Here is a 19,974-nt window from a genome sequence, read left to right as displayed (position 1 = left end):
CATTTCCCAGGAAGGCACACTCTGTTAGGACAAACTCCAAGATGTTTAACCACTCAGTTCCGGTTGAGTGCCCAGGTATTTATAGCCTGACAAAGGTGCCGGAGTTTCCCTCCTTTGGTTTTTGAATCATTAATATTTAAAGATCCCACTTTATAAAACATTGGGGGGTTTGGATAGTCTCCTTTTGAGAGAATACGTGTGTATTTATGGCTTTCAGAAGACAGAGCCCACCCCCTTTTTTTAAAAAAAAGAAAATGGAAGTATAGCTGATTTACAATGTTATGTTAATTTCTGTTGTACAACAAAGCGATTCAGTTGTACATATATATTCTTTTAAAATATCCTTTTCTCTTATGGTTTATCACAGGGTAGTGAACATAGCTCCCTGTGCCGTTCAGCAGGACCTCATTGCTTACCCGTTCTGTGTGAGTTTGCATCAACCCCAGACTCCCCATCATCTCTCTTCCACCCTCCCTCCTCCTTGGCAAATGCAAGTCTGCTCTCTATGGACTGAGCCCTTCTGAGAATCAGTTTAGAGTCATACATGATTAATATACATACATTGGATTGGGACTTGCCCGGAGGTCTGATTCTGTGCTTCCAAAGCAGGTTTGATCCTTGTTTGGGGAATTAATATCTCACATGCCGTATAGCATGTTCAAAAGTTAAAATATATATATATATATATATATTTATAAATGTTAGACAGAAGTGGTGCTAAAGGCTACCTTTGTTGGATATGTTGAAAACAGAGTTCATAGCCACTGGATCTTGGAAGGGCCAGGCAGCTAAAATCAGTTGATTTTATGCGCCAATGATTTTTTATTTAATTTTATTTTTTAAAGACGGGCAAGACTTGTTAAGAAGCATACTATTTTTTTAAAGTCTTTATTGACTTTGTTACGATATTGCTTCTGTTTTCTATGTTTTGGTTTTTTTGGCCATGGGCCATGTGGGATCTTAGCTTCCTGACCAGGGATTGAACCCCCACCCCCTGCCTTGGAAGGGGAAGTATTAAACACTGGATCACCAGGGTCGTCCCTCACATATAAGAATTTTTTAGACCAGGAAGGACTGATATAGTGGTCAGGCTTTTATCTTACCAAGTAGATGTATTCTTACCCAATGTAATTGGAATTGTTAACGGTTTGTTTACTGGAAAAGTTGGTTTTATCAAGGAATCACACAAAAGATATATTCTTTCTCTAAATGCTTTCTTTGGTTCAAAATTTCTAAATGTGTCATCATTGGCTATTAACAGTATCAAGATGTAAATCTAAGCGTTTTCTTCACTGATGAATCTGCTGAAAAAAAAAAAAGGGATTACTTGCCTTTTCTGCACAAACTACACACATTGTCTGGTCCTGGAGTTTCTAGTTCCAGTTTCCCTGACGTGGAGCAAGACATTCTCGATACTGATGAAGCAATCTGATTGCAAAATCCTTTTTCATTTTTATGCTTTCATTATGAATATTTTACAGTCTTCTCCCTCATTTCTAATTTGCCGTTAAAAAATGATATGCTTTAATTGAGTCTTTCTAAAACACTCGATTTATTTATTTATAAAATAAAAAAATTTTTGGTCGCACCACACAGCCTGCAGGGTTATTGAACCAACCACGCCACCTGCAGTGGAAGCTTGGCGTCTTAACCACTGGATTGCCAGGGAAGTCCCCTCAATTTTGTAGAAGTAACTTTTTTTTGTTTACACTCCCTGCCATTGGTCAATATTGTTTCTGTTTTTACTCTTAATTGGTTTGTTCATGGGTGAATTCATCAAATTGCATAATTATAATTCACAGGTATGACTGGCCTAAACAGGTTTGGGCCTGGATGCAGTTGACTCTTGTTAAACACACATCTCAATGGGTGATGCGTGAAGAGCAGAAGCAAGGGGACCTTCCAGAGAATCTACCTGTTGCCACAGGCACAAAGACAGTATTTTCACCAAGAGATCGAAAGGTGTTGGTTGCTGTAACAAGTTGGTTAAGAAAGGGGTTGGTTTGGAACTTCCCTAGTGGTCCAGGGGTTAAGACTTTGCACTTCTACTGCAGGGTTCAGGCCCTGGGAAGGGAACTAATATCCACATGACCTAGGGCATGGCCAAAAAAAAAAAAAAGAACCATTTCTACTAAACCATCTGTTATGACCACAGTTTCATAAAAGAAAGGACATGTGCGCGCCCCAAATCAGAACAGTAGGCGGTGCTTCCCACGAAGGACAATTGGTGACTTTGGGCCAACACGGATTTATAGTGTGTCTGTATATAATCTACGAATTGACTAATGCTTTGTCAAGGGCTGGTGCTCATGTATAGACTAAGAATTGTTAGCCACTGATTTTGTCCACATTGTTCTCTAGACATGGATTCTCTCCTTTAGGTCCAGTTAGTGTGGTCTGTGCATGTGCGCTAAGTCGCTTTAGTTGTGTCTGAATCTTTGCGACCCCGTGGACTGTAGTCCACAAGGTTCCTCTGTCCATGGGGTTCTCCAGGCAAGAACACTGCGGTGGGTTGCCACGCCCTTCTCCAGGGGATCTTCCTGACCCAGGGATCGAACCCGCGTCTCTTTCGGCTCCTGCACTGGCAGGCGGGCTCTTTACCACGAGCGCCACCTGGGAAGCCCAGCATCCCCCTAAAAGCTCCTAGTCACTTATTCATCTGAATGCTGAGGTTGTCACTCATGAGGGCCCTGTGACCTTACATCAGTAGGGAAAAGAGCCGCTTCAGTCCCTCAGATTCCCCTGCCCAGCATAAGCCCTTCCCTGGATAATCCACTGGGAGAACAAACTCACACAGCCCTATCCTGAGTGGGTGCAGTTCCAGCAGCAAAGGTGACCGGCTCACTGGTTTTACTGAAGAACCTCTAAGGACAGGTTCGGAGTTAGGGAGCGGGTGAGACTGTTCCTGGGGCTTCTCTGATGGTTCAGACTGTAAAGAATCTGCCTGCAATGTGGGAGATCTGGGTTTGATCCCTGGGTCTGGAAGATCCCCTGGAGAAGTCAATGGCTAACCACTCCAGTATTCTTGCCTTGAGAATCCTATGCACAGAGGAGACTGGCGGGCTACGATCTATGGGGTCACAAAGAGTCGGATACGACTGAAACGACTAACACTTTGCCTTTCAAGACTGTTCCTAAGGATCAGAAATAGAGAAGAGACATTCTGAACTGTTGTGTGATAGAAAAGCCGCTCTTAGCAGAAAGGAGGGATGTCTTGTCTTGTGTTCCAAAATAAAAACTCCACCATGGGGACTTTCTGAAATCTCCCACATCCTCCCCATCACCCTTTCCATCTTCAGTCACAAACCCAGATGCCCCCAGTCCCACTGTTTATTGCCTTATTATCATTATTTTTGGCCATGACACAGAGCATGTGGGATCTTATGTCCCCGGCCAGAGATCACACCTGTGCCCCCTGTGACAGGAGCTTGGACTCTTAACCACTGCACTGCCAGGGAAATCCTTACCTCCATCAATTGTTTCATTTTAAGTTTTATTGGGCAGAGGATAAGATGGTTGGATGGGATCACTGACTCAATGGACATGAATTTGAGCAAACTCCGGGAGATGGTGGACAGAGGAGCAAAGTTGGACACAACTTAGTGACTGAACAACAAGTTTTAATGACATATTGGTGCAGGCTATGTCTACATAAGATGTGTATTTGTTTTAAAGGGTAGGGAAGCAAACACTCCCTATTCACCATCCTAGTGAAGAAATGGAGTGTTACCACTGAAATCACCCAGCTCATCGTATTTTGCTTCTTCCAAGGAAGATTGTGCTTGCCTATGGTGCTGTAAGCTTCTATCACAGCCCCTGACCCACTCTTCTTGCCTTCATGTTAATTACCAAAGCCGTCGGAGGAGCTGGTCTTCATTATGCAACATTCTATACTAAATTAACAAATCTACGCACAACCCTTCCTATCTTAATATGACTTTTCTCCCTCAATAAAGCTGCAAGCCAACGCCTGACTGTGCCTTTATGCTCTTTAAGGATCTGGTGATGCTGGGAGGGCAGCCTCATCAAGTTTCCTTGCAGCATCCCCGTGCAGAATGCTACCCTCTGTCAGAGACAGTGAGGGTTTCTGTGACAAGGAAGCAGCAGGTTACATCCCCAGGTCTCATCCACGCTGCTCAGTGCCAGCCCCCTGGTCACTGGAAGGAGTTGCAAAGTTCAGACGATGTACTCATTTCAAAAGTTCACATTGCCTTTGCAAGATTAGCAATAAGCCACAAAAGCAGAAGGACTGAACGCCGGAGACCCTTGTCCTCCCACTGAAACACCCTGATGCCTGTTGCATGGCAAATGAAAAGTAGGACCAGTAGAGAGATAATCCACCCAAAAATAGCTGAGATGTGACAACAGAAGTGAAAACGGAGGCAGATGAAGGAGATTCTTCCCTGGAGCCATCATGGTGTCAGCAAATCTTGCTGTGCTTTCCTGTGGCTGGTTATTTAAATTAAAAAAAATTGTTGAAATACAGTCAACTTACAGTGTCATGTTAGTTTTAGGTGTGATTTAGTTTCATATATATATATATTTAATATTCTTTTTCAGATTCTTTATCATTATAGATTATCCTGACTCTTTGCAACTCCATGGACTGTAGCCTACCGGGCTCCTCTGTCCATGGAATTCTCCAGGCAAGAATAGTGGAGTGGGTTGCCATTTCCTTCTCTAGGGGATCTTCCTGACCCAGGGATCGAACCTGGGTCTCCTGCACTGCAGGTAGATTCTTCACAGTCTGGGCCACCAGGGAAGCCCTTATGGATTATTACAAGATTTTGAATATAGTTCCCTGTGCTGTACAGTAGGACTTGTTTATCTTTCGCAGTTGTGTTTTTATGGAGGCAAATCCCCAGGGGACAATGTTGCTCTTGGGCCCCGGTGAACAGAGACTCATTGCACCAGGCCTACTTTCAGTGGTGTCTGGGTAGCCCCAGGGTTGGGGTTCTGTCTTTTTCTTTCTTTTTGTGGCTACGCCACATGGCATGTGGGGTCTTAACTCCCCAACCAGAGACCACACCGGTGCCCCCTGCGGTGGAAGCACAGAGTCTCCCTTAACCACTGGACCACCGGGGAAGTCCCAGGGTTCTGCCTGTTTCTTACTTATTTGCTGGGTGGCCTTGTACAATCACAGAATGTCTCTCAGGGTCTGTTCATCCCTCTGCCAGACGGTGTTTAACCAAAGGGCCACAGGCCCTCTAGCCTGTGATCTCAGAGTGACCAAAGTGACCTTTTGGTTCCCAGTGTGTGACAGCTTGGGCCTTGCTGACGTCTGTCCAGCCAACCTCAGCTCTCTCTGAGAGGTCCCCCAGGAGCTGCTGCACAGGCCCCATGGAAGGCTCCTTCGAGGCTTTTTATTTCTTTAAAAAGCTGGCCCTGGGGAGGAATACAGCTCACTTCTTGGCCACTTTGCCCAGAGCGTAAGATCACCTTTCTCTGGCTCCTCACAGCTCATCTGAAGCCAGGCATGGGGTGAGGCCAAAAGAAAGGAGGGCACACCCAGAGAACAGCTCAGGACTACTGCAGAGACCTAGGCTCGGACCCTGCAGGGGGTCCTATTTGACAGCAGCAATGGTTACGGATTTTGTAAGTCTCAGCGCAAAATAACAATACGGGGCTCCTGTACAAAAACTGAGACTCTCAAAATGGGGAGAGTATTAAACCAACACTAAACCAGCAGAGTATTAAGCCCATCACAGGGCCCTTCCAGGTGTGGGGCTGGTGTGATGGCCCAGGCAGGTCGCTTGCCCATGAAGCTGGCCCTGTTTGGCTCACTTTTCATCTGCTTTTGTGAATCCATGGGCTGCTCACAGCTTACCCCTCCGCCCTTCCCCCCTGAAAAATCCAGGCTTCTTCACCCCACTTGACTCTGACCCCAAAATGAGAAGGAAGAGCTTCCCTCCATTCCAGCCTGAACGTCACCTCCTGTATCCTCATCCCCTATCCCCCACCCCCGCACCCCCCTGTAAGCCTCCTTCCTGGGAGATTGGAGGCTGGGTCATCCTCCTCCATAGGAAAAGCTACTCCCACCCCCAGGGTGAGGTCTGACTCCATAGCCCCAATAAACCAGTCTCTTTAGAGGGTGACGTCAGTTCATTTCCGGAGTCTGGTCATTAAGAAACTGAGTTGGACTATTTAGTCTTTAGCAACAGCACGAGTGAGACACAGCTAGCCCGGTTTAGGTGGGAGAGTACAAGTTCAGTCCGTTTCTTTTTCAGTCCCTTCTCGCTAAAACACTGAAAAGGTCCTGTGATCAAACTGGGATTACCATAGGGGCATCTGTCGTTGCCTGGTGAGCCCGCAGCTAACATCACCCCCATTCTCCTGGGAAACTGTTCTCTTCCACCCTCCATCCCTAGGGCATGGGTGGGACTGACTCCACCTTCACGGGTGACATCGACCTGTCCCCGCCCAATGAGCATTAGCTCTAGGACTTTTTATGTGTTTATTTTTGCCTGCACTGTGTCTGCATTGTTTTCGCACGGGCTTTCTCTGGATGCAGCCAGCAGGGGCTGCACTCCATTGTGGTGCCCGGGCTCCTCACTGTGGTGGCTTCTCTTGTTGCTGAGCACAGGCTCTAGGCTCGCGCGCGGGCTCATAAGTTGCTCGTGGGCTTCAGTAGTTGTGGCTCATGGACTCTGGAGTGAGCGCTCCGTATTTTGGCTCCAGGCTTAGTTGCTCGGCAGCATGTGAACTCCTCCTGGACCAGGGGTTGGACCCATGTGCCCCACGTTGGCAGGTGGATTCCTAACCACTGATCCACCAGGGAAGCCCAGGGCCTTGGCACTTTTGAGTTTGGATGTTTTTTTGACACAGATCTTTAGAGATGCTGAGGGAGGGGTACCAGCTTTGCTTCTCCGGATCTGACTCTGCCACGCTTGGGCCATACATCTTTGCTCCAGGCACGTCTCAGAAGAAACCCCCACCTTTCTTGGATATTGGACTTGAAGAGATTCCTGTCTTGGGTGCCTGGAGCCATTCTGAGCTCCACAGGTGGGCTCGTTCCCAGAACTGTGGATAATGCAGCCTTTTGGATCAGTCACTGAATTGGGACCCCGAACTTGGCAGCTTGAGATTGCCACAAGCATTTGACCTGGTCCTCTGATTTTCCCATCATGTGGGGCGAGAGGTCCCCAACTTCAGGACGTCTTCATGGGCACCAATATCCGTGTGTCCATGTTGGGCGGAAGTGAGATATGGCCTGAGTCTTCTGAGCCAGGCTGCTGAGCCAGCCAGCCTGCCTGACTCAGCTCCTTGGGGTGGGGAATGGGCCTTGTTCTGGGCTCTCGGGCACAAACCGCGCCCAGCAGGTGCTCACTGAATCAATTCTCAAGATTCTCAATCAAGCATATCCAGTTTCAAGGGGGGCAAGTGGAATGGGACAGTGGTGGGGTATAAGAAAATGAGCCCAATCCCCTTTTGTCTCTTTCTTGGTCTTGCCCTTAAAACCCAGATCCCTAAGTCCCTGCCATGAGCCCTGAGCAGGACGGAGGCAGAGCTGTGGGTCCACACCTGTGAGTATCATCGGGATGATGAAGACTCCTGAAGAAGAAGCATCCCGCACCCCTGCCCTGGCCAGCTTCCTCTCTCCCCACAACCAGCTCAAGTCCAGGGCAGGCTCCAGCTCATAGGCACATGGTCCCTAAAGGGGTGCAGGAAACTGGGTATCTGGGGAGAATAGAGTGCCTGCCTGACCTAGGTCACAGTTAAATGCAGCCAGGGGAGGGGGAGATCAGAGAGGAGAGGACCCGTGGGTAGAAAGGGCCAAGGGAGCCGTAGATTGAGGCCATCCTTTCAGCCAGCAAACCGCATCATCCTGACATCGTTCAGCATCTGAGTTCTCCAGGTCTCCCTCTCTTTTATCATCCCTGAATTTCATGCTTGGCAAACCATCCGCTGATTATAATATGGCTTGACATCCAGGACAATACATCAGTTTTGTGAGTTTGATTAACACAGGGCTGCCTGGAAAGATGGATCCATTGGGTTGTTTTGTTTGTTTGTTTGTGTGTGTGCATGTTTTGCCTTTTATTTTTAATGCTTTTTTTTTTTTTTTTTTGAGATGGATCCACTCTTGACTGAGTGAGCAAAACTGGGTCTCTGATCCTACAGAGCTGGGGCCATACATGGGACCCTGTCAACACCCGAAAATGATGCAATCTGTGATCCCCTTGGTGAAGTCCTTTGCCCTCTGCTGAATCCATTCATTTGCATTTCCAGCTTGCTGGGGTCTGAATCTAGGCTTTGCCTCTAATTAACTGTGTGACCTTAGGCAAGTTCCTTAATGTCTCTGTGCTTCAGTCTACTCATCCCTAAAATGAGATTAAAATAGGTTTGTTGCAGGGTTGAAGGCTGTTAAGAGTTTAGCACAGTGTCTGGTTCATCTGTGCTTTGTAAGGATCGGCTCTTGCTATTAGAATTTCCATAATGCCTACCTGCTGTGACCTTGAGCAAGTAACTATTTTTTTTCATCTGGCTTCTATTTCTTTATTTATCATATGGAACTAATAATACAATCTATTGGAAAAAGCATGGGGCAAAAGTAAAGTGTCATAGAATGTATTATAAGTTTTTTTAAAAACTATAATGCTCCATAAATGAACCAGGGGTTTATTTTTCTCATTTATCATGAACAATTATTAGTCTCACGGGGTCCCTCTGGACTATGCTGTCAGCGACAGACTGGTACTTGCCCTGTGTGCTTGCCGTCTACCTCTACAAAGATTAAATCAAGAACTGCTGCAGCTGCTGACCTTTAACACCCCCTGAAGGAGTTCAGGGTGGAGAGCAGGAATGAGGCACTCTGTGCTCGGCGAAAACTGGCCGAACAGGTCTTCAGATATTATCAGGAGCTGATTTTATGAGCCCAATTCTTGTTGTGTCCTCCTATCTAGAAAAGCACTAAAATCCTTCATCGTGATGACTGTTCCTCGTGACTAGTGAAGGCCTCAGGAGACTAGTAGAAACCTTCTGGAGAAATATGTACTTGATTGCATGTGTTCCCCCTTTGCTGACAAAGGTCCGTCTAGTCAAAGCTATGGTTTTTCCAGTAGTCATGTATGGATGTGAGAGTTGGACTAAAAGAAGGCTGAGTGCCGAAGAATTGATGCCTTCGAACTGTGGTGTCAGAGAAGACAGCAAGGAGATCAAACCAGTCAATCCTAAAGGAAGTCAATCCTGAATATTCTTTGGAAGGACAGATGCTAAAGCCGAAGCAGCTTTGGTCACCTGATTCACTGGAAAAGACCCTGATGTTGGGAAAGATTGAGGGCAAGAGGAGAAGGGGGCGATAGAGGATGAGATGGTTGGGAGGCATCACAGACTTAAGGGGCACTCCAGGAGCAAACTCCAGGAGCTAGTGAAGGACTGGGAAGCCTGGTGTGCTGCAGTCCACGGGCTTGCAAAGAGTCAGACACGACTGAGTGACTGAACAGTTGCTTCACCAAAAATCACATATACACTGACCTTTCCTCCCCTGCCTCTTTGGAGCAGTTTCTCAGAGCTATCTGAGCTGCTGTCTCCTGGGCTGGAGTCCTCATTTTGCCCCCAATAAACTTAACTCGCAACATTCATGTTATGCTATTTTTTAAGTTGACAGTGCAGATGATTTTAATACTTAGTTCCTAGCCTAGTGAAACCTTAGAAAGGGACCAGAGAAGAGGGAAGAACATGGGTAAAGAGGAGTTTGGCACCGCTCTCCACAGAGGAAGGGGGTACCTCAGGGGCTGGAGGAGGCTCTGAGTCTGTACCAGCAGCTTCACTCCCTCCCAGAGGTTAAGAGGCTTCTCTGTGTGAGGCTGGGAGAGGCTGGAAGAAGTTGGTCCCGGTCCTGACTGTCCCCTGAGGGTATTGCTCTGATACTTGGCAGAGCTGCCTTTTAAAAAGCAGAGTCGCTGTTAGTGATGTGGTTGCAAATTCAAATGGCAGAGGGCGGAAGAGGGGAAAGGTTTGCTTTGCCTTTGAAAGACAGTAAGAGATAAGAAGAAACAAAAAATAAGAACACCTCGTCACTGGTCCTGCCTGTACCTTGTGAATGTGTGTGTGTGGGTGGGTGTTTCTGCTGTTGGTAACTGGGGGTAGGTAGATGGCTAGAAAGCAAAAGGAAACATGAACGTAAGCAGAACTTGGTTCAAGGCACATAAAAACATATCTATGGGGCTTACATAAGCACCAGTTATTAAAAAGATACCTTTATGTTAATGGCTAAAAATTGCCTGCTAAAAGCAGAAATGCAAATAAGAAGGGAGGGAGTAGACTTTGGCATCAAGGTCAGGGAAATAAGGATCATTTGCTTGGGGAATTGTGAGCTCTGCTTGTTTCAACAGTTACATTATTTCCATGGCATCACTTAGGGGCTTCCTAGGTGGCTCATTGGTAAAGAATCCACCTGCAATGCAGGAGATGCAGGGGACACAGGTTTGATTCCAGGGTCAGGAAGATCCCCTGGAGGAGGGCATGGCAACCCACTCCAGTATTCTTGCCTGGAGAATCCCATGAACAGAGGAGTCTGGCGGGCTACAGTCCAGGGGGTCACAAAGAGTCAGATACAACTGAAGGGACTGAGCAAGCAGCGCTTAGCACCTCGCTAACTTCATGAGCAGCACAAGGTCTGGAAGGCCTTGACGGGTGCGGTCAGGGGTTAAGATGTCTAGATTTGTTGTTTGCTGCTTCTTGGAGCTCTCTTATCTGTTTCCCAGAAAGCTTCCTTTCTGGGCAGATGGGAGGGTGGTCCAGGGCTGTTCCAATTGGGGAGGTGCATTACCTGAGATCTCTGCTAGGTAACAAAGAAGCTGTGATCTCCCTCCTTGCTTGCAATCTCCAGGGATTGTTCCTCTTGTCTGGGAGGAGGATGGAAACAAGGAGCATGCTGGGATACGCTTGGAGCCACTTCACGTGTCTAGCTGCACAATCCCCTACCCTGCTGCTCACCTCTGGCTGTTTACTTCCAGCAAAGCTGGATTTCCTGCCCTGAAGATGAAGGGAGATGGCCCAGTCCTTTCCCAGAACAGCTCACGAGAGGATCACTAGTGAGTTTCAGATGTTTCCTCACAAACAGTCCCAGGAATTCTAAATTAGAGGGGAGAAGTGTTTGGAGTGGGAAGCCTGAGACTTTAGAAAATGACTTGGAGAGGTTGGGCAGAGTCATGATCATTTCCTGCTAAGGTTATCCAGGAGAACCAGCCAGCATCTCTCCCCAAGCGCTGGCTGAGTTGGGATCTGGGCGGGACTGACAGATTAGCCCAAGGAGTCCCAGATGGTCAGAGATTGTTAATGATGTAACATACACATCATTTGTTTATTGGAAGGTCTCCAGAGTGAGCAAGAGAGCAAAACAAGCAAATGGAAATATTCTACAAGGAGTGGAACAGCTAATCTTTCTAGGCTTTCTTGTTTGTTTCCGAGCTGAGACTGGAAATCAGGCAAAAGTTGGACCCAGTCATTCTCACGCTTTCATTTTTTCATATATTTTTTTCTTTTGCTTTTTCCTTTTCCATCTCTTCCTCCCTTCTCTTTCTCCTCCTTCTCCTTTCCCCTCTCTTTTTTTAAAACCACTTTATTGAGATGATGAACTTTGAAAGTGAAATTTCTTACCTACAGGGCATGGATTTTTCTCTGAAATCAGATGCTTTGACCACTAATTTGTGTTTCATTAACTTTGTTTGATGGAAAAAAAAATGTCCCTGAGGGATAAGGAATGGTTAGAGGGAGACAGATTAGCTGGTATGGTCTTTTGCTGATTGATTTGTCTTTCTCTGATAAAATTTTCTGATAGGGAAGAAAAATACCACAGAACCCAGACTGTTCTCTAGGATGAATCGGTGGTGGCCTTGTGGGAGGGAGGCTGGCTGGTGTATAGATTTCTGCCTTTCTTAGATATTAATACTCAAGCAGGGGCTATGAGCGAGAAGCCTCAAATTGAATGAGAAGTGACCATTTCTTTCTGAGTTACCCCCTGTTATCTTCCCAGACCTTTATTAGGGCACCTCTGAGACTCTACTGAGTATTACAGCAATTTGTGTGCGTATTTCACAGGCCAGGGGCTACTGAAGGTGGGAACTAGTTTTGGTGTGTGTGCCTATGTGTGTGCATCCTTTATAACGCTCATCATAGTTTCTCACCCTTTGGAAACAATCCATAAATGTTTGCTGAATGACTAGATGAGGCACATGTGCTATTGAGGGAGATAACCGTACAAGAGGGATGTGAAAGATCAGCCCAAGAGAGGAGGGAGAGGAGGAGAGGTGACCTGTTTCCGTGTCTCACTCACGTAGAAGAGGTGTCGGGGGCAGAGTTGGAAGGAATGGGAATTCTGTAGGACAGGGACCTTTTGATTTTATTTCCCTAGTAATTCCATTTTTCCCCAGTGAGGACCCGCCCTGGATGAATGGATGGATGCCCCCCTCCCCGTCCCTGGTCACTGGTTTTGTTAAGGTGCTATGGAGGAGATTGACTTCGGCATATTAAATATTTGCTCCTCTTGAAACAAAACTGGCTTGTGGGTGTTCATTGCAGTGCTGGGGATGGTGAGTTAGGAAGCGAGCTCTTGAACTGAAGTCTCTTGGTCCTGATTCACCAGCATCTGGGGCAAAAGCTGACCCCACTCTTTCCCCAGAATTCACAGTCAGGCCTGGCACAGCAAGAACCCAGCATGGAGTTTCTGAGCCCCTAACGCACATTGCTGCCTTTCGCGGCTCCTGAGATTGTGCTGGTAAGCAAGAGAGGGCTGAGAGTTCTCTGATGGAAAGAGCAGCAGGGTTGTTTACATGTTTTAAATTATTTAGCTGCATCAAATATTCAGATTTGTGAGAACAACAGCAACTCTATTTAAAACCTCCAAGCATATGATGGATGAACTCTGCTTCTGGCCAAGTTCCCAGCTTCCAGCCCAGACTCAAGGAATATTCTGAGAGTTTCTCAGGCTCATTTGGTTCAGCCTTCACCTCTTGGGATGAGTTAAGTGCAGGAGCCATCCAAGGCTGATGATCCTTGGCGAATGTGTTTCAGATAAGTGAATTTTAATGAGAGGTCTCACTGCATCCGTTAGGGAAATTAAAATGGAGGACTTCAGAAGCAGGGGAGCAGGCCCCTGACCCACCTGGACACTACCTAGATTCCCAGCCTGCCTGCGGGCACAGCAAGTCAGGTGACACTTTAGACAAGAAAGGGAGTGAGTCTCGGAATCTCTTAAGTCCCTGAGGACCTGGCCAAGAACTCCCTCCTTCTCCGCCCATCTAAGAAGTCTTATGACTCACCAGGTGAAACAAACAGCATTGTAAAAGTTAAAGTTAAACCAGAGATGCATTTTTGCACGCAAACTGATGATGAGATCAGTCTGGGATCTGGGATTGTAAATGAGAGCCCTCCAAACTGCATTTGATGTCTTACCCGTGGGCCGGACGGACCTCCTGGGTTCTGTGCTGAGTCACTTCAGTGGTGTCCAGCTCTTCGCGACCCCGTGGACTGTAGTCCACCAGGCTCCTCTGTCCACGGGATTCTCCAGGCAGGAATACTGGAGTGGGTTGCCATGTCCTCCTCCAGGGGGTCTTCCCGACCCAGGGATGGAACCCGCATCTCTTATGTCTCCCTCATTGACAGGCAGGTTCTTCCACTAGCACCAATTGGGAAGACCCTTTCCCAATTGGGATTCCAGGTTTGCTGTTAGTGAGGAACTTCCCACTGCTGTTTAAGTCTGGTTGAAGGTTGTGGGCCTGATTTGGTGATGTAGAGACTGTTACCCTTGTCTGTTGTTTCTATTTCTTTTCTTTTAATGACAGCATAGTGAAATTAAGTCAAATAACCCTCTATTAAATATTGGAATTGTTTATGTGTGTGTACAAGCAGCTTCTTTTGTTAACAAATCCTTTGAACCTAAAACGAAAGTAAAACTTTTGGTGAAACAGCTTCCCATATCTCACCTCCCAGAGAAAAGAGATGTTTGCCTTACGAAATCAGGGTTGCGATATTCACATAGAAGTCAGGAGTTTTGTGTAGGTGGGTGTGTGAGCTCAGTCCCTTGGGATTGTGTCTGTGAAATGTGTGTGTGTGTTTCTGTGTATGAAGCTGCTGCTCTTCTCACTAAGCTTCATCGTGTTAGGTGAGACCCAACGTGACATCTACCGAAGTTGTTCTGGAGCTCAAGATGGGTCTCCTAGTAACAACCATTTATTGAATGTTTCTTATACACCTGATAAATAATAAAGATATTACATTATGTTACTAACATTTCACTCAAAAAAAAAAAAAAAAGAAAGAAAAAAGAAAAACCCTAGCAAGCCAGGTATTATTATCATCCCTGTTTTATAGATAAGAAAAATAAGGCTCACAGACGTCTTTCAGAATCAAATCAAGGTCTGGTCTGATTCCAAGTCTGGGGTGTCTTTCCACCATACAGTAGTATCTCTTCTCTGGCAGCTTTCTAGGACTATCCTACATAAAATTTAGTAGCTCTGTCAAAACATTAAATAATGTTTCACCCTCTGTAAAGGTGACCTCTAGGGAGGAGGACACGGGTAGTGTGTGGAAAAAATGTTGGGGGTGGTTTCTGGGGAGCTGGAAAGGTTCTTCTTCTTTTTAATTTGTTTTTTGGCTGCATCACGTGACATGTGGAATCTTAGTTCCCTGACCAGGGATTGAAGGCGTGCCCCTGCAATGGAAGTGCAGACTGCTTTTTCTCCAAATTTATTTATTTATTTTTGGCTGTGCTTGGTCTTTGCTGCTGTGTGGGCTTTCTCTTGTTGCAGCGAGTGGGGGCTGCTCTCCAGTTGTGGTGTTCGGGCTTCTCACTGCGGTGGCTTCTCCTGCTGCAGATCACAGGCTCTCGGGGGCATTGGCTAAAATCGCTGGGGCATGTGGACTCCGTAGTTGTGGCTGGAGGGCTCGAGAGCACAGGCTTAGTTACTCCAAGGCGTGTGGGATTTTCCTGGATCAGGGACCGAACCCTTGTCTCCTGCCCTGGCAGGCTGAGTCCCTACTCCTGAGCCACCATGGAGACCAGGAAGTGCAGATTCTTAACCACCGGGTCTCCAAGGAAGTCCTAGGAATGTTCTATCTTCATCCTGGTAGTGGTTGCACAGAAGTGCTCACTTTGTGCTAACCCATCAGGGTATAGACATATGATTTGAGCTTTTCTTGTATGTGTTATTCTTCAATATAATGTTTATTTAAAAAAATCCTCTCCAGCAATTAATTGTTGGAAGGGAGCCCTCCCTCCTATGGTCAATTTGTTAGAGTGACCCAACAGGAGTTCCTCGGACTCTGTTACATAGTAAAGTTTAAAATAATATAAATATGTTGGTACCTTGTCCCTTTACAGAAAGGTCACTAAGTGGATCACAATGAAAAGTCATGTACAATAATAAAATAATACTAGGAGGAGGTGACCAGTATTATAGGAAAAGGAAAATTGCTACCCACATATGTTACCCTGTTTGGTATCACAGAAGGTTTAAGGCCAGCTTCTACCCTCAAGATGCTCACAACCAAGTTGAAGATATTGAGCGTTTACTAGTGGTAAGTAGACACCTGTCTTCAAATGTATTGGAACTTGTAGGAATAGGCTCCCTTCCAATTTGGTAATCAATAAACCCAAAGGAAGTGAACGTTCTCATGGGCTATAGCCTAGATTTCCTGTGTGGGTAACTGAGGTGGGAAAGACCATACGTGATCAGTAATTTTGAAACTTGGATCACCAAGTCTTAAAGCTTTTTAAATGGATATTTATATATTTATAGGATGGTTTAAACTTGGAGAGACCCATGTATCTAGTCACCAGGATGCTTTTGTAATTGATTTGTAATTATGTTCCCTTTTGTTTGCATGCATTTTTGACTGAGGCTAGATTTACCACCTCTAAGAACACAGACCTTATTCGAGTTTATTTCTAACAGTGGTGGTGTTTAAACTTCCTGACTTAGGAAGTTAAGCATTTTTCTTCTTCTCTATAGCCTAGAGGTTCAGGGACCTAAAGGGAGAAGTCATTGGACTCATCAAATCTATAGACCCTCTTCTCTTAGTAGTTGGCTTTCTACAAATGTGTCAGAAATAGCCAGTGTGGCACCTGGCAGTTTCTGAAAGTTTAATGTGCATATTTATTTTCTAGAGATGATGTTAAAATACATATTCAGATTCAGCAGGTCTGGGGTGGAGCCTGAGATGTCACATTTCTAACAAGCTCTGAGGTAAGGTCAGTGCTGTAGGTCCGTGGACTACACTTACAGAGAGAAAAGAATACTAGACTTTGAATCATAATTCCTGGCTTTTAGCACTCTGCCATCCACTACCTTGTTTTCTTGGACAAGTCACTGTACTGCTCCAGGTTTGAGTTTCCTCAGATGTCAACTGTAGGCATGCATGCATGCTAGTAGGCTTCAGTCATGTTTAACTCTGTGTGACCCTGAGGACTGCAGCCCACCAGGCTCCTGTCCATGGGATTCTCCGGGTAAGAATACTGGTGTGGGTTGCCATGCCCTCCTCCAGGGGAGCTTCCTGGCCCAGGGATCAAACCTGCATCTCTTATGTCTCCTGCATTGGCAGGTAGGTTCTTTACCACCAGCACCACCTGGGAAGGCCAACAACTGTATAGTAGGGGACAAAAGAGGATGAGATTACTTCAAAGCTTACATTCATGGAATTTTCAGAGTGATACCTTGATTTAAAAAAATCTCCATGTATAGGACTATGTACTGCCTTTCAGGGACTAATAGATAAACCGGTGTTAACAAAGCAGGAAATAAAAGGGCTGAACGAAGAAGGCAGAGAAAGAGATGAGAAGCAGTAGTGACTTCTTATGGCAAAATATACGTTCAGCTTATTTACAGTGATTTTTTAAAAAAAATATTTGTTTGGCTGCGTCAGGTCTTAGTTGTGGATGCAGGAAACTTTAGTTACAGCTTGTGGGATCTAGTTCCCTGACCAGGGATCAAACCCAGGCCCCCTGCATTGGAAGTGTGAAGTATTAGCCACTGGACCACCAGGGAAGTCCTGACTGATGGGTTTGGATTGGAAAGTGTTGCCTAGAGAGAGGCTGCTACTTTTCTCCAACAATCACTTCAAGAGGATGTTATTGATAATTTACATTATAATTTAGTTATGTTACTGATAACTTAGTTATATAAAAATCTTGAATGAGAGAAGCAAGGGGGTGAGTATGAGCTATGAAATAAGCACTTTCAGGAGGCTATGGGCAAGTCCTGGCTGGAGGGCAGGTTTCCGGTGGTGCAAAGGAGTCTGGTTTGAAAACAACAGTTTATTTTTGCTGCAGACCACTTTGATGTTTAATTTCAGCAGAGCTGGCCAGGAGTTCGGGTATTTGGCCTCAACTACCAGACTTAATGGGACTGGAGCTTGGGAGGCAAGGGTGGGAGAACAAATGTATCCTTCCACAAGGGTTATGGAAGGCAAAGATTCTTGAGGGTCACGGGGTTGAGAGTCAGGAGAGAGGATGTGAGAAAGGGACACAAGTGATTTAAATGAATGAACCAAGCCCCCGACGATATGAACCTCTGGCGGCGGCCCCTCCCCCGTGTACACGCATCTGTTTAAAGTAACAAACAGCATCAAGCATAAAGGATTCCCCAGGCTCACAGGTACGGTCTAGTTTCTCTTTGAGTTCCAAAGCCAAGTGAAGGGAAGGGAGAGAACTGGTGACGGCGCCCTCGCCCGGGGGGAGGTGGGGGGGGCGAAGAGATCCTTACCTTATGCAGGACGTGCTCATGGAAGTCAGGGCCGGCTCCCCCTTGGTAGGAGTCGAGTCTCTGCAGGTCCATGCCCGGCTTGGAGCCCGCTGTTCCCCGCTCTCCCTGCGCTCTGCGTCAGCTCCGTCCGGTCTCCTCGGGGTGCAGCAGGCTCGGGTCTAAGCCCCGCGGGCCGGCCGCATCCGGTTCAGCACTGGACAGCTCCCGCAGCCGCTGCGGCGCGGTACCCTGGGAGCAGGCGGCCTCTCCCTTCCGCGACCGCAGCGTTTCAGCACCAGGAACAGCGATACCGTCCCTGCGCGCCCAGGGCCAGAGTTCCGAGATCCCGTCCCCTGTCTCGTGACTCCAGGCTTTTGGGAGGGATGCAAGATTTCAGTCTAGCCGGCGGCCCGTGCGAATGTCATTCAGCTACCGTATCCCGGGGCCTCAGCGTCCCGGCTGCGTTCTCAGGGCATTGTGGTCCCGGGAGCTCACCGCTCCTGATTCTTAGTGACCGAGCATCCCCGTCACACCGCGCAGCTCAGCTCTCCTCCTGCGGTTGCCGAGGTGAAGCCCAGCGGCGCTGGAGCCGCTTATTTTTGATCTCTAGACAGTTCCCTACAGGATGTATGAGGTCGACAGATGAGGGCCCAGAGGGGTCCCTGAAGTTTCTGAAATAATTTGCACAATTCTGCTTACCTGCATTTCCCTACAGAGAGGGTCCAGAGCTTAAATTACACTCTCTAGAATGCATATGTCCTCCTCCCCCAAACTTAAGAACACTTGGCTTGGGAAAGGCAGAAGGGTTATTTGGTTCAGGCTCCAGAGTTCAAATCATAACTCCGAAAATGACGGGCTTCCCTGGTGGCTCAGCTGGTAAAGAATCTGTCTGCAATGCGGAAGACCTGGGTTCGATCCCTGGGTTGGGAAGATCCCCTGGAGAAGGGAAAGGCTCCCCATTCCAGTATTCATTCAGACCTGGAAAATTCCATGGACTATAAGAGTCAGACACGGCTGACTGACTTAAGAAAAACTGGCTTGGGAAAGGCAGAAGGGTTGTTGTTACGGGCTCCAGGGTTCAAATCATAACTCTGAAAATGATAAGTTGTAAAACCTCAGCAAGTGACTTAACTTCCCCTAAGCATCCACGAAGTGGAAATAATAATAGTTCCTACGTCATGGTGTTGTTCTGAGGTTTTAATGAGTTTATTCACATAAACAGCCTAGAATGGTGCCTGACATGTATTAGGAACTCAAAAAATGCTAGCTATTGTGCTTTATGGACAAGGGGGTGAGAACTCTGTCTACCTCTCTCCTGTTGCTGGGACCAGCAATTTGCAGAGTTTTGTTACCACCTGAAAAAGTGAACACGAAGTTGACCCCTATGGGAACTGGGAGCTGAGATGTGGTCTCAGAGGTTGTCCTCATATGATGACTTTGGCATTCAGCAAGCAACTACTTCATTAGACACAAATTCTATCACCACCAGCTTCTAGAGTCAATATAATATGGAAGGAAAGGGCCAGGCCTAAGATTAAAAGGGTGAATTTTACTTCTAGGTTTCAATTCCTTTTTTGGCTAGGTGGCTTTAACCAAACCACGCACGTCTTCTGGGATTGCTTATGTTTTCTCATCTGTAAAATAGGTAGAACAATTTGTGCCTACCTCATTGGATTTTTGTGAGGAGTTAATGAAGCAATTATGTGAAAACATTTCTTTCTTTTTAAACTGTAAAACCAAACAAAGAAACAGAAGTTTGATTTCCAACCTATTTTTCTGGGCTTCATGCCTTCTGAACCTTTTTGTAACATTTTAAATCAGCATAATAATTTTTGAAAACACTTTATTCTCACAGAAATTATATTTTGGATTGGTATGTTTTTGGTATTTGGAGCTGCTCAAGTGTCACTGGCAAGTACCTTTGTTACCTGAAAACTGGGTTTACCTCCTGGAGGAGTGTCTAACCAAAGACACAACCAAACCAAAGGGTGGGAGACAGAAGGATTAATTACTTGCTGTAAGTAAGGAGAACACCAGGGGTCTTTCCCAAAGCAGTGTCTCCCCAAACAGCAAAATTGGGAAAGTTTTGAGCGAAGGGTGCATGGGCTTCCCAGATGGCTCAGTGGTAAAGAATCTGCTTGCTGATGCAGGAGACATAGGAGATGCGAGTTGGATTCCTGGGTTGGGCTCTATCTCTGGGTTGGGAAACTCCCCTGGAAGAGGAAATGGCAACCCACTCCAGTATTCTTGTCTGGGAAATCCCCTGGACAGAGGAGCCTGGCAGGCTACAATC

General features: G+C 46.5%; 1 protein-coding gene across 1 annotated transcript in view; it reads right to left on the bottom strand.

The window, feature by feature from the left end:
* RAB37 (RAB37, member RAS oncogene family) overlaps positions 1-18,156 on the bottom strand; it is a 66,193-nt gene extending 48,037 nt beyond the window's left edge. The window contains exon 1 of the mRNA XM_043458520.1: positions 17,703-18,156. Within this exon, the coding sequence (XP_043314455.1) occupies positions 17,703-17,774 (72 nt within the window). The 5' untranslated portion in view covers positions 17,775-18,156. The remainder of the gene's footprint in view (positions 1-17,702) is intronic.
* Between the last annotated feature and the right edge of the window lie 1,818 nt (positions 18,157-19,974).

This window comes from Cervus canadensis, chromosome 1, assembly GCF_019320065.1.
Source record: "Cervus canadensis isolate Bull #8, Minnesota chromosome 1, ASM1932006v1, whole genome shotgun sequence".
In the NCBI taxonomy this organism is placed as follows: domain Eukaryota; kingdom Metazoa; phylum Chordata; class Mammalia; order Artiodactyla; family Cervidae; genus Cervus; species Cervus canadensis.
The sequence above is the reverse complement of the archived record's forward strand: the minus strand, read 5'-3'. Positions and strand labels throughout refer to the sequence as shown.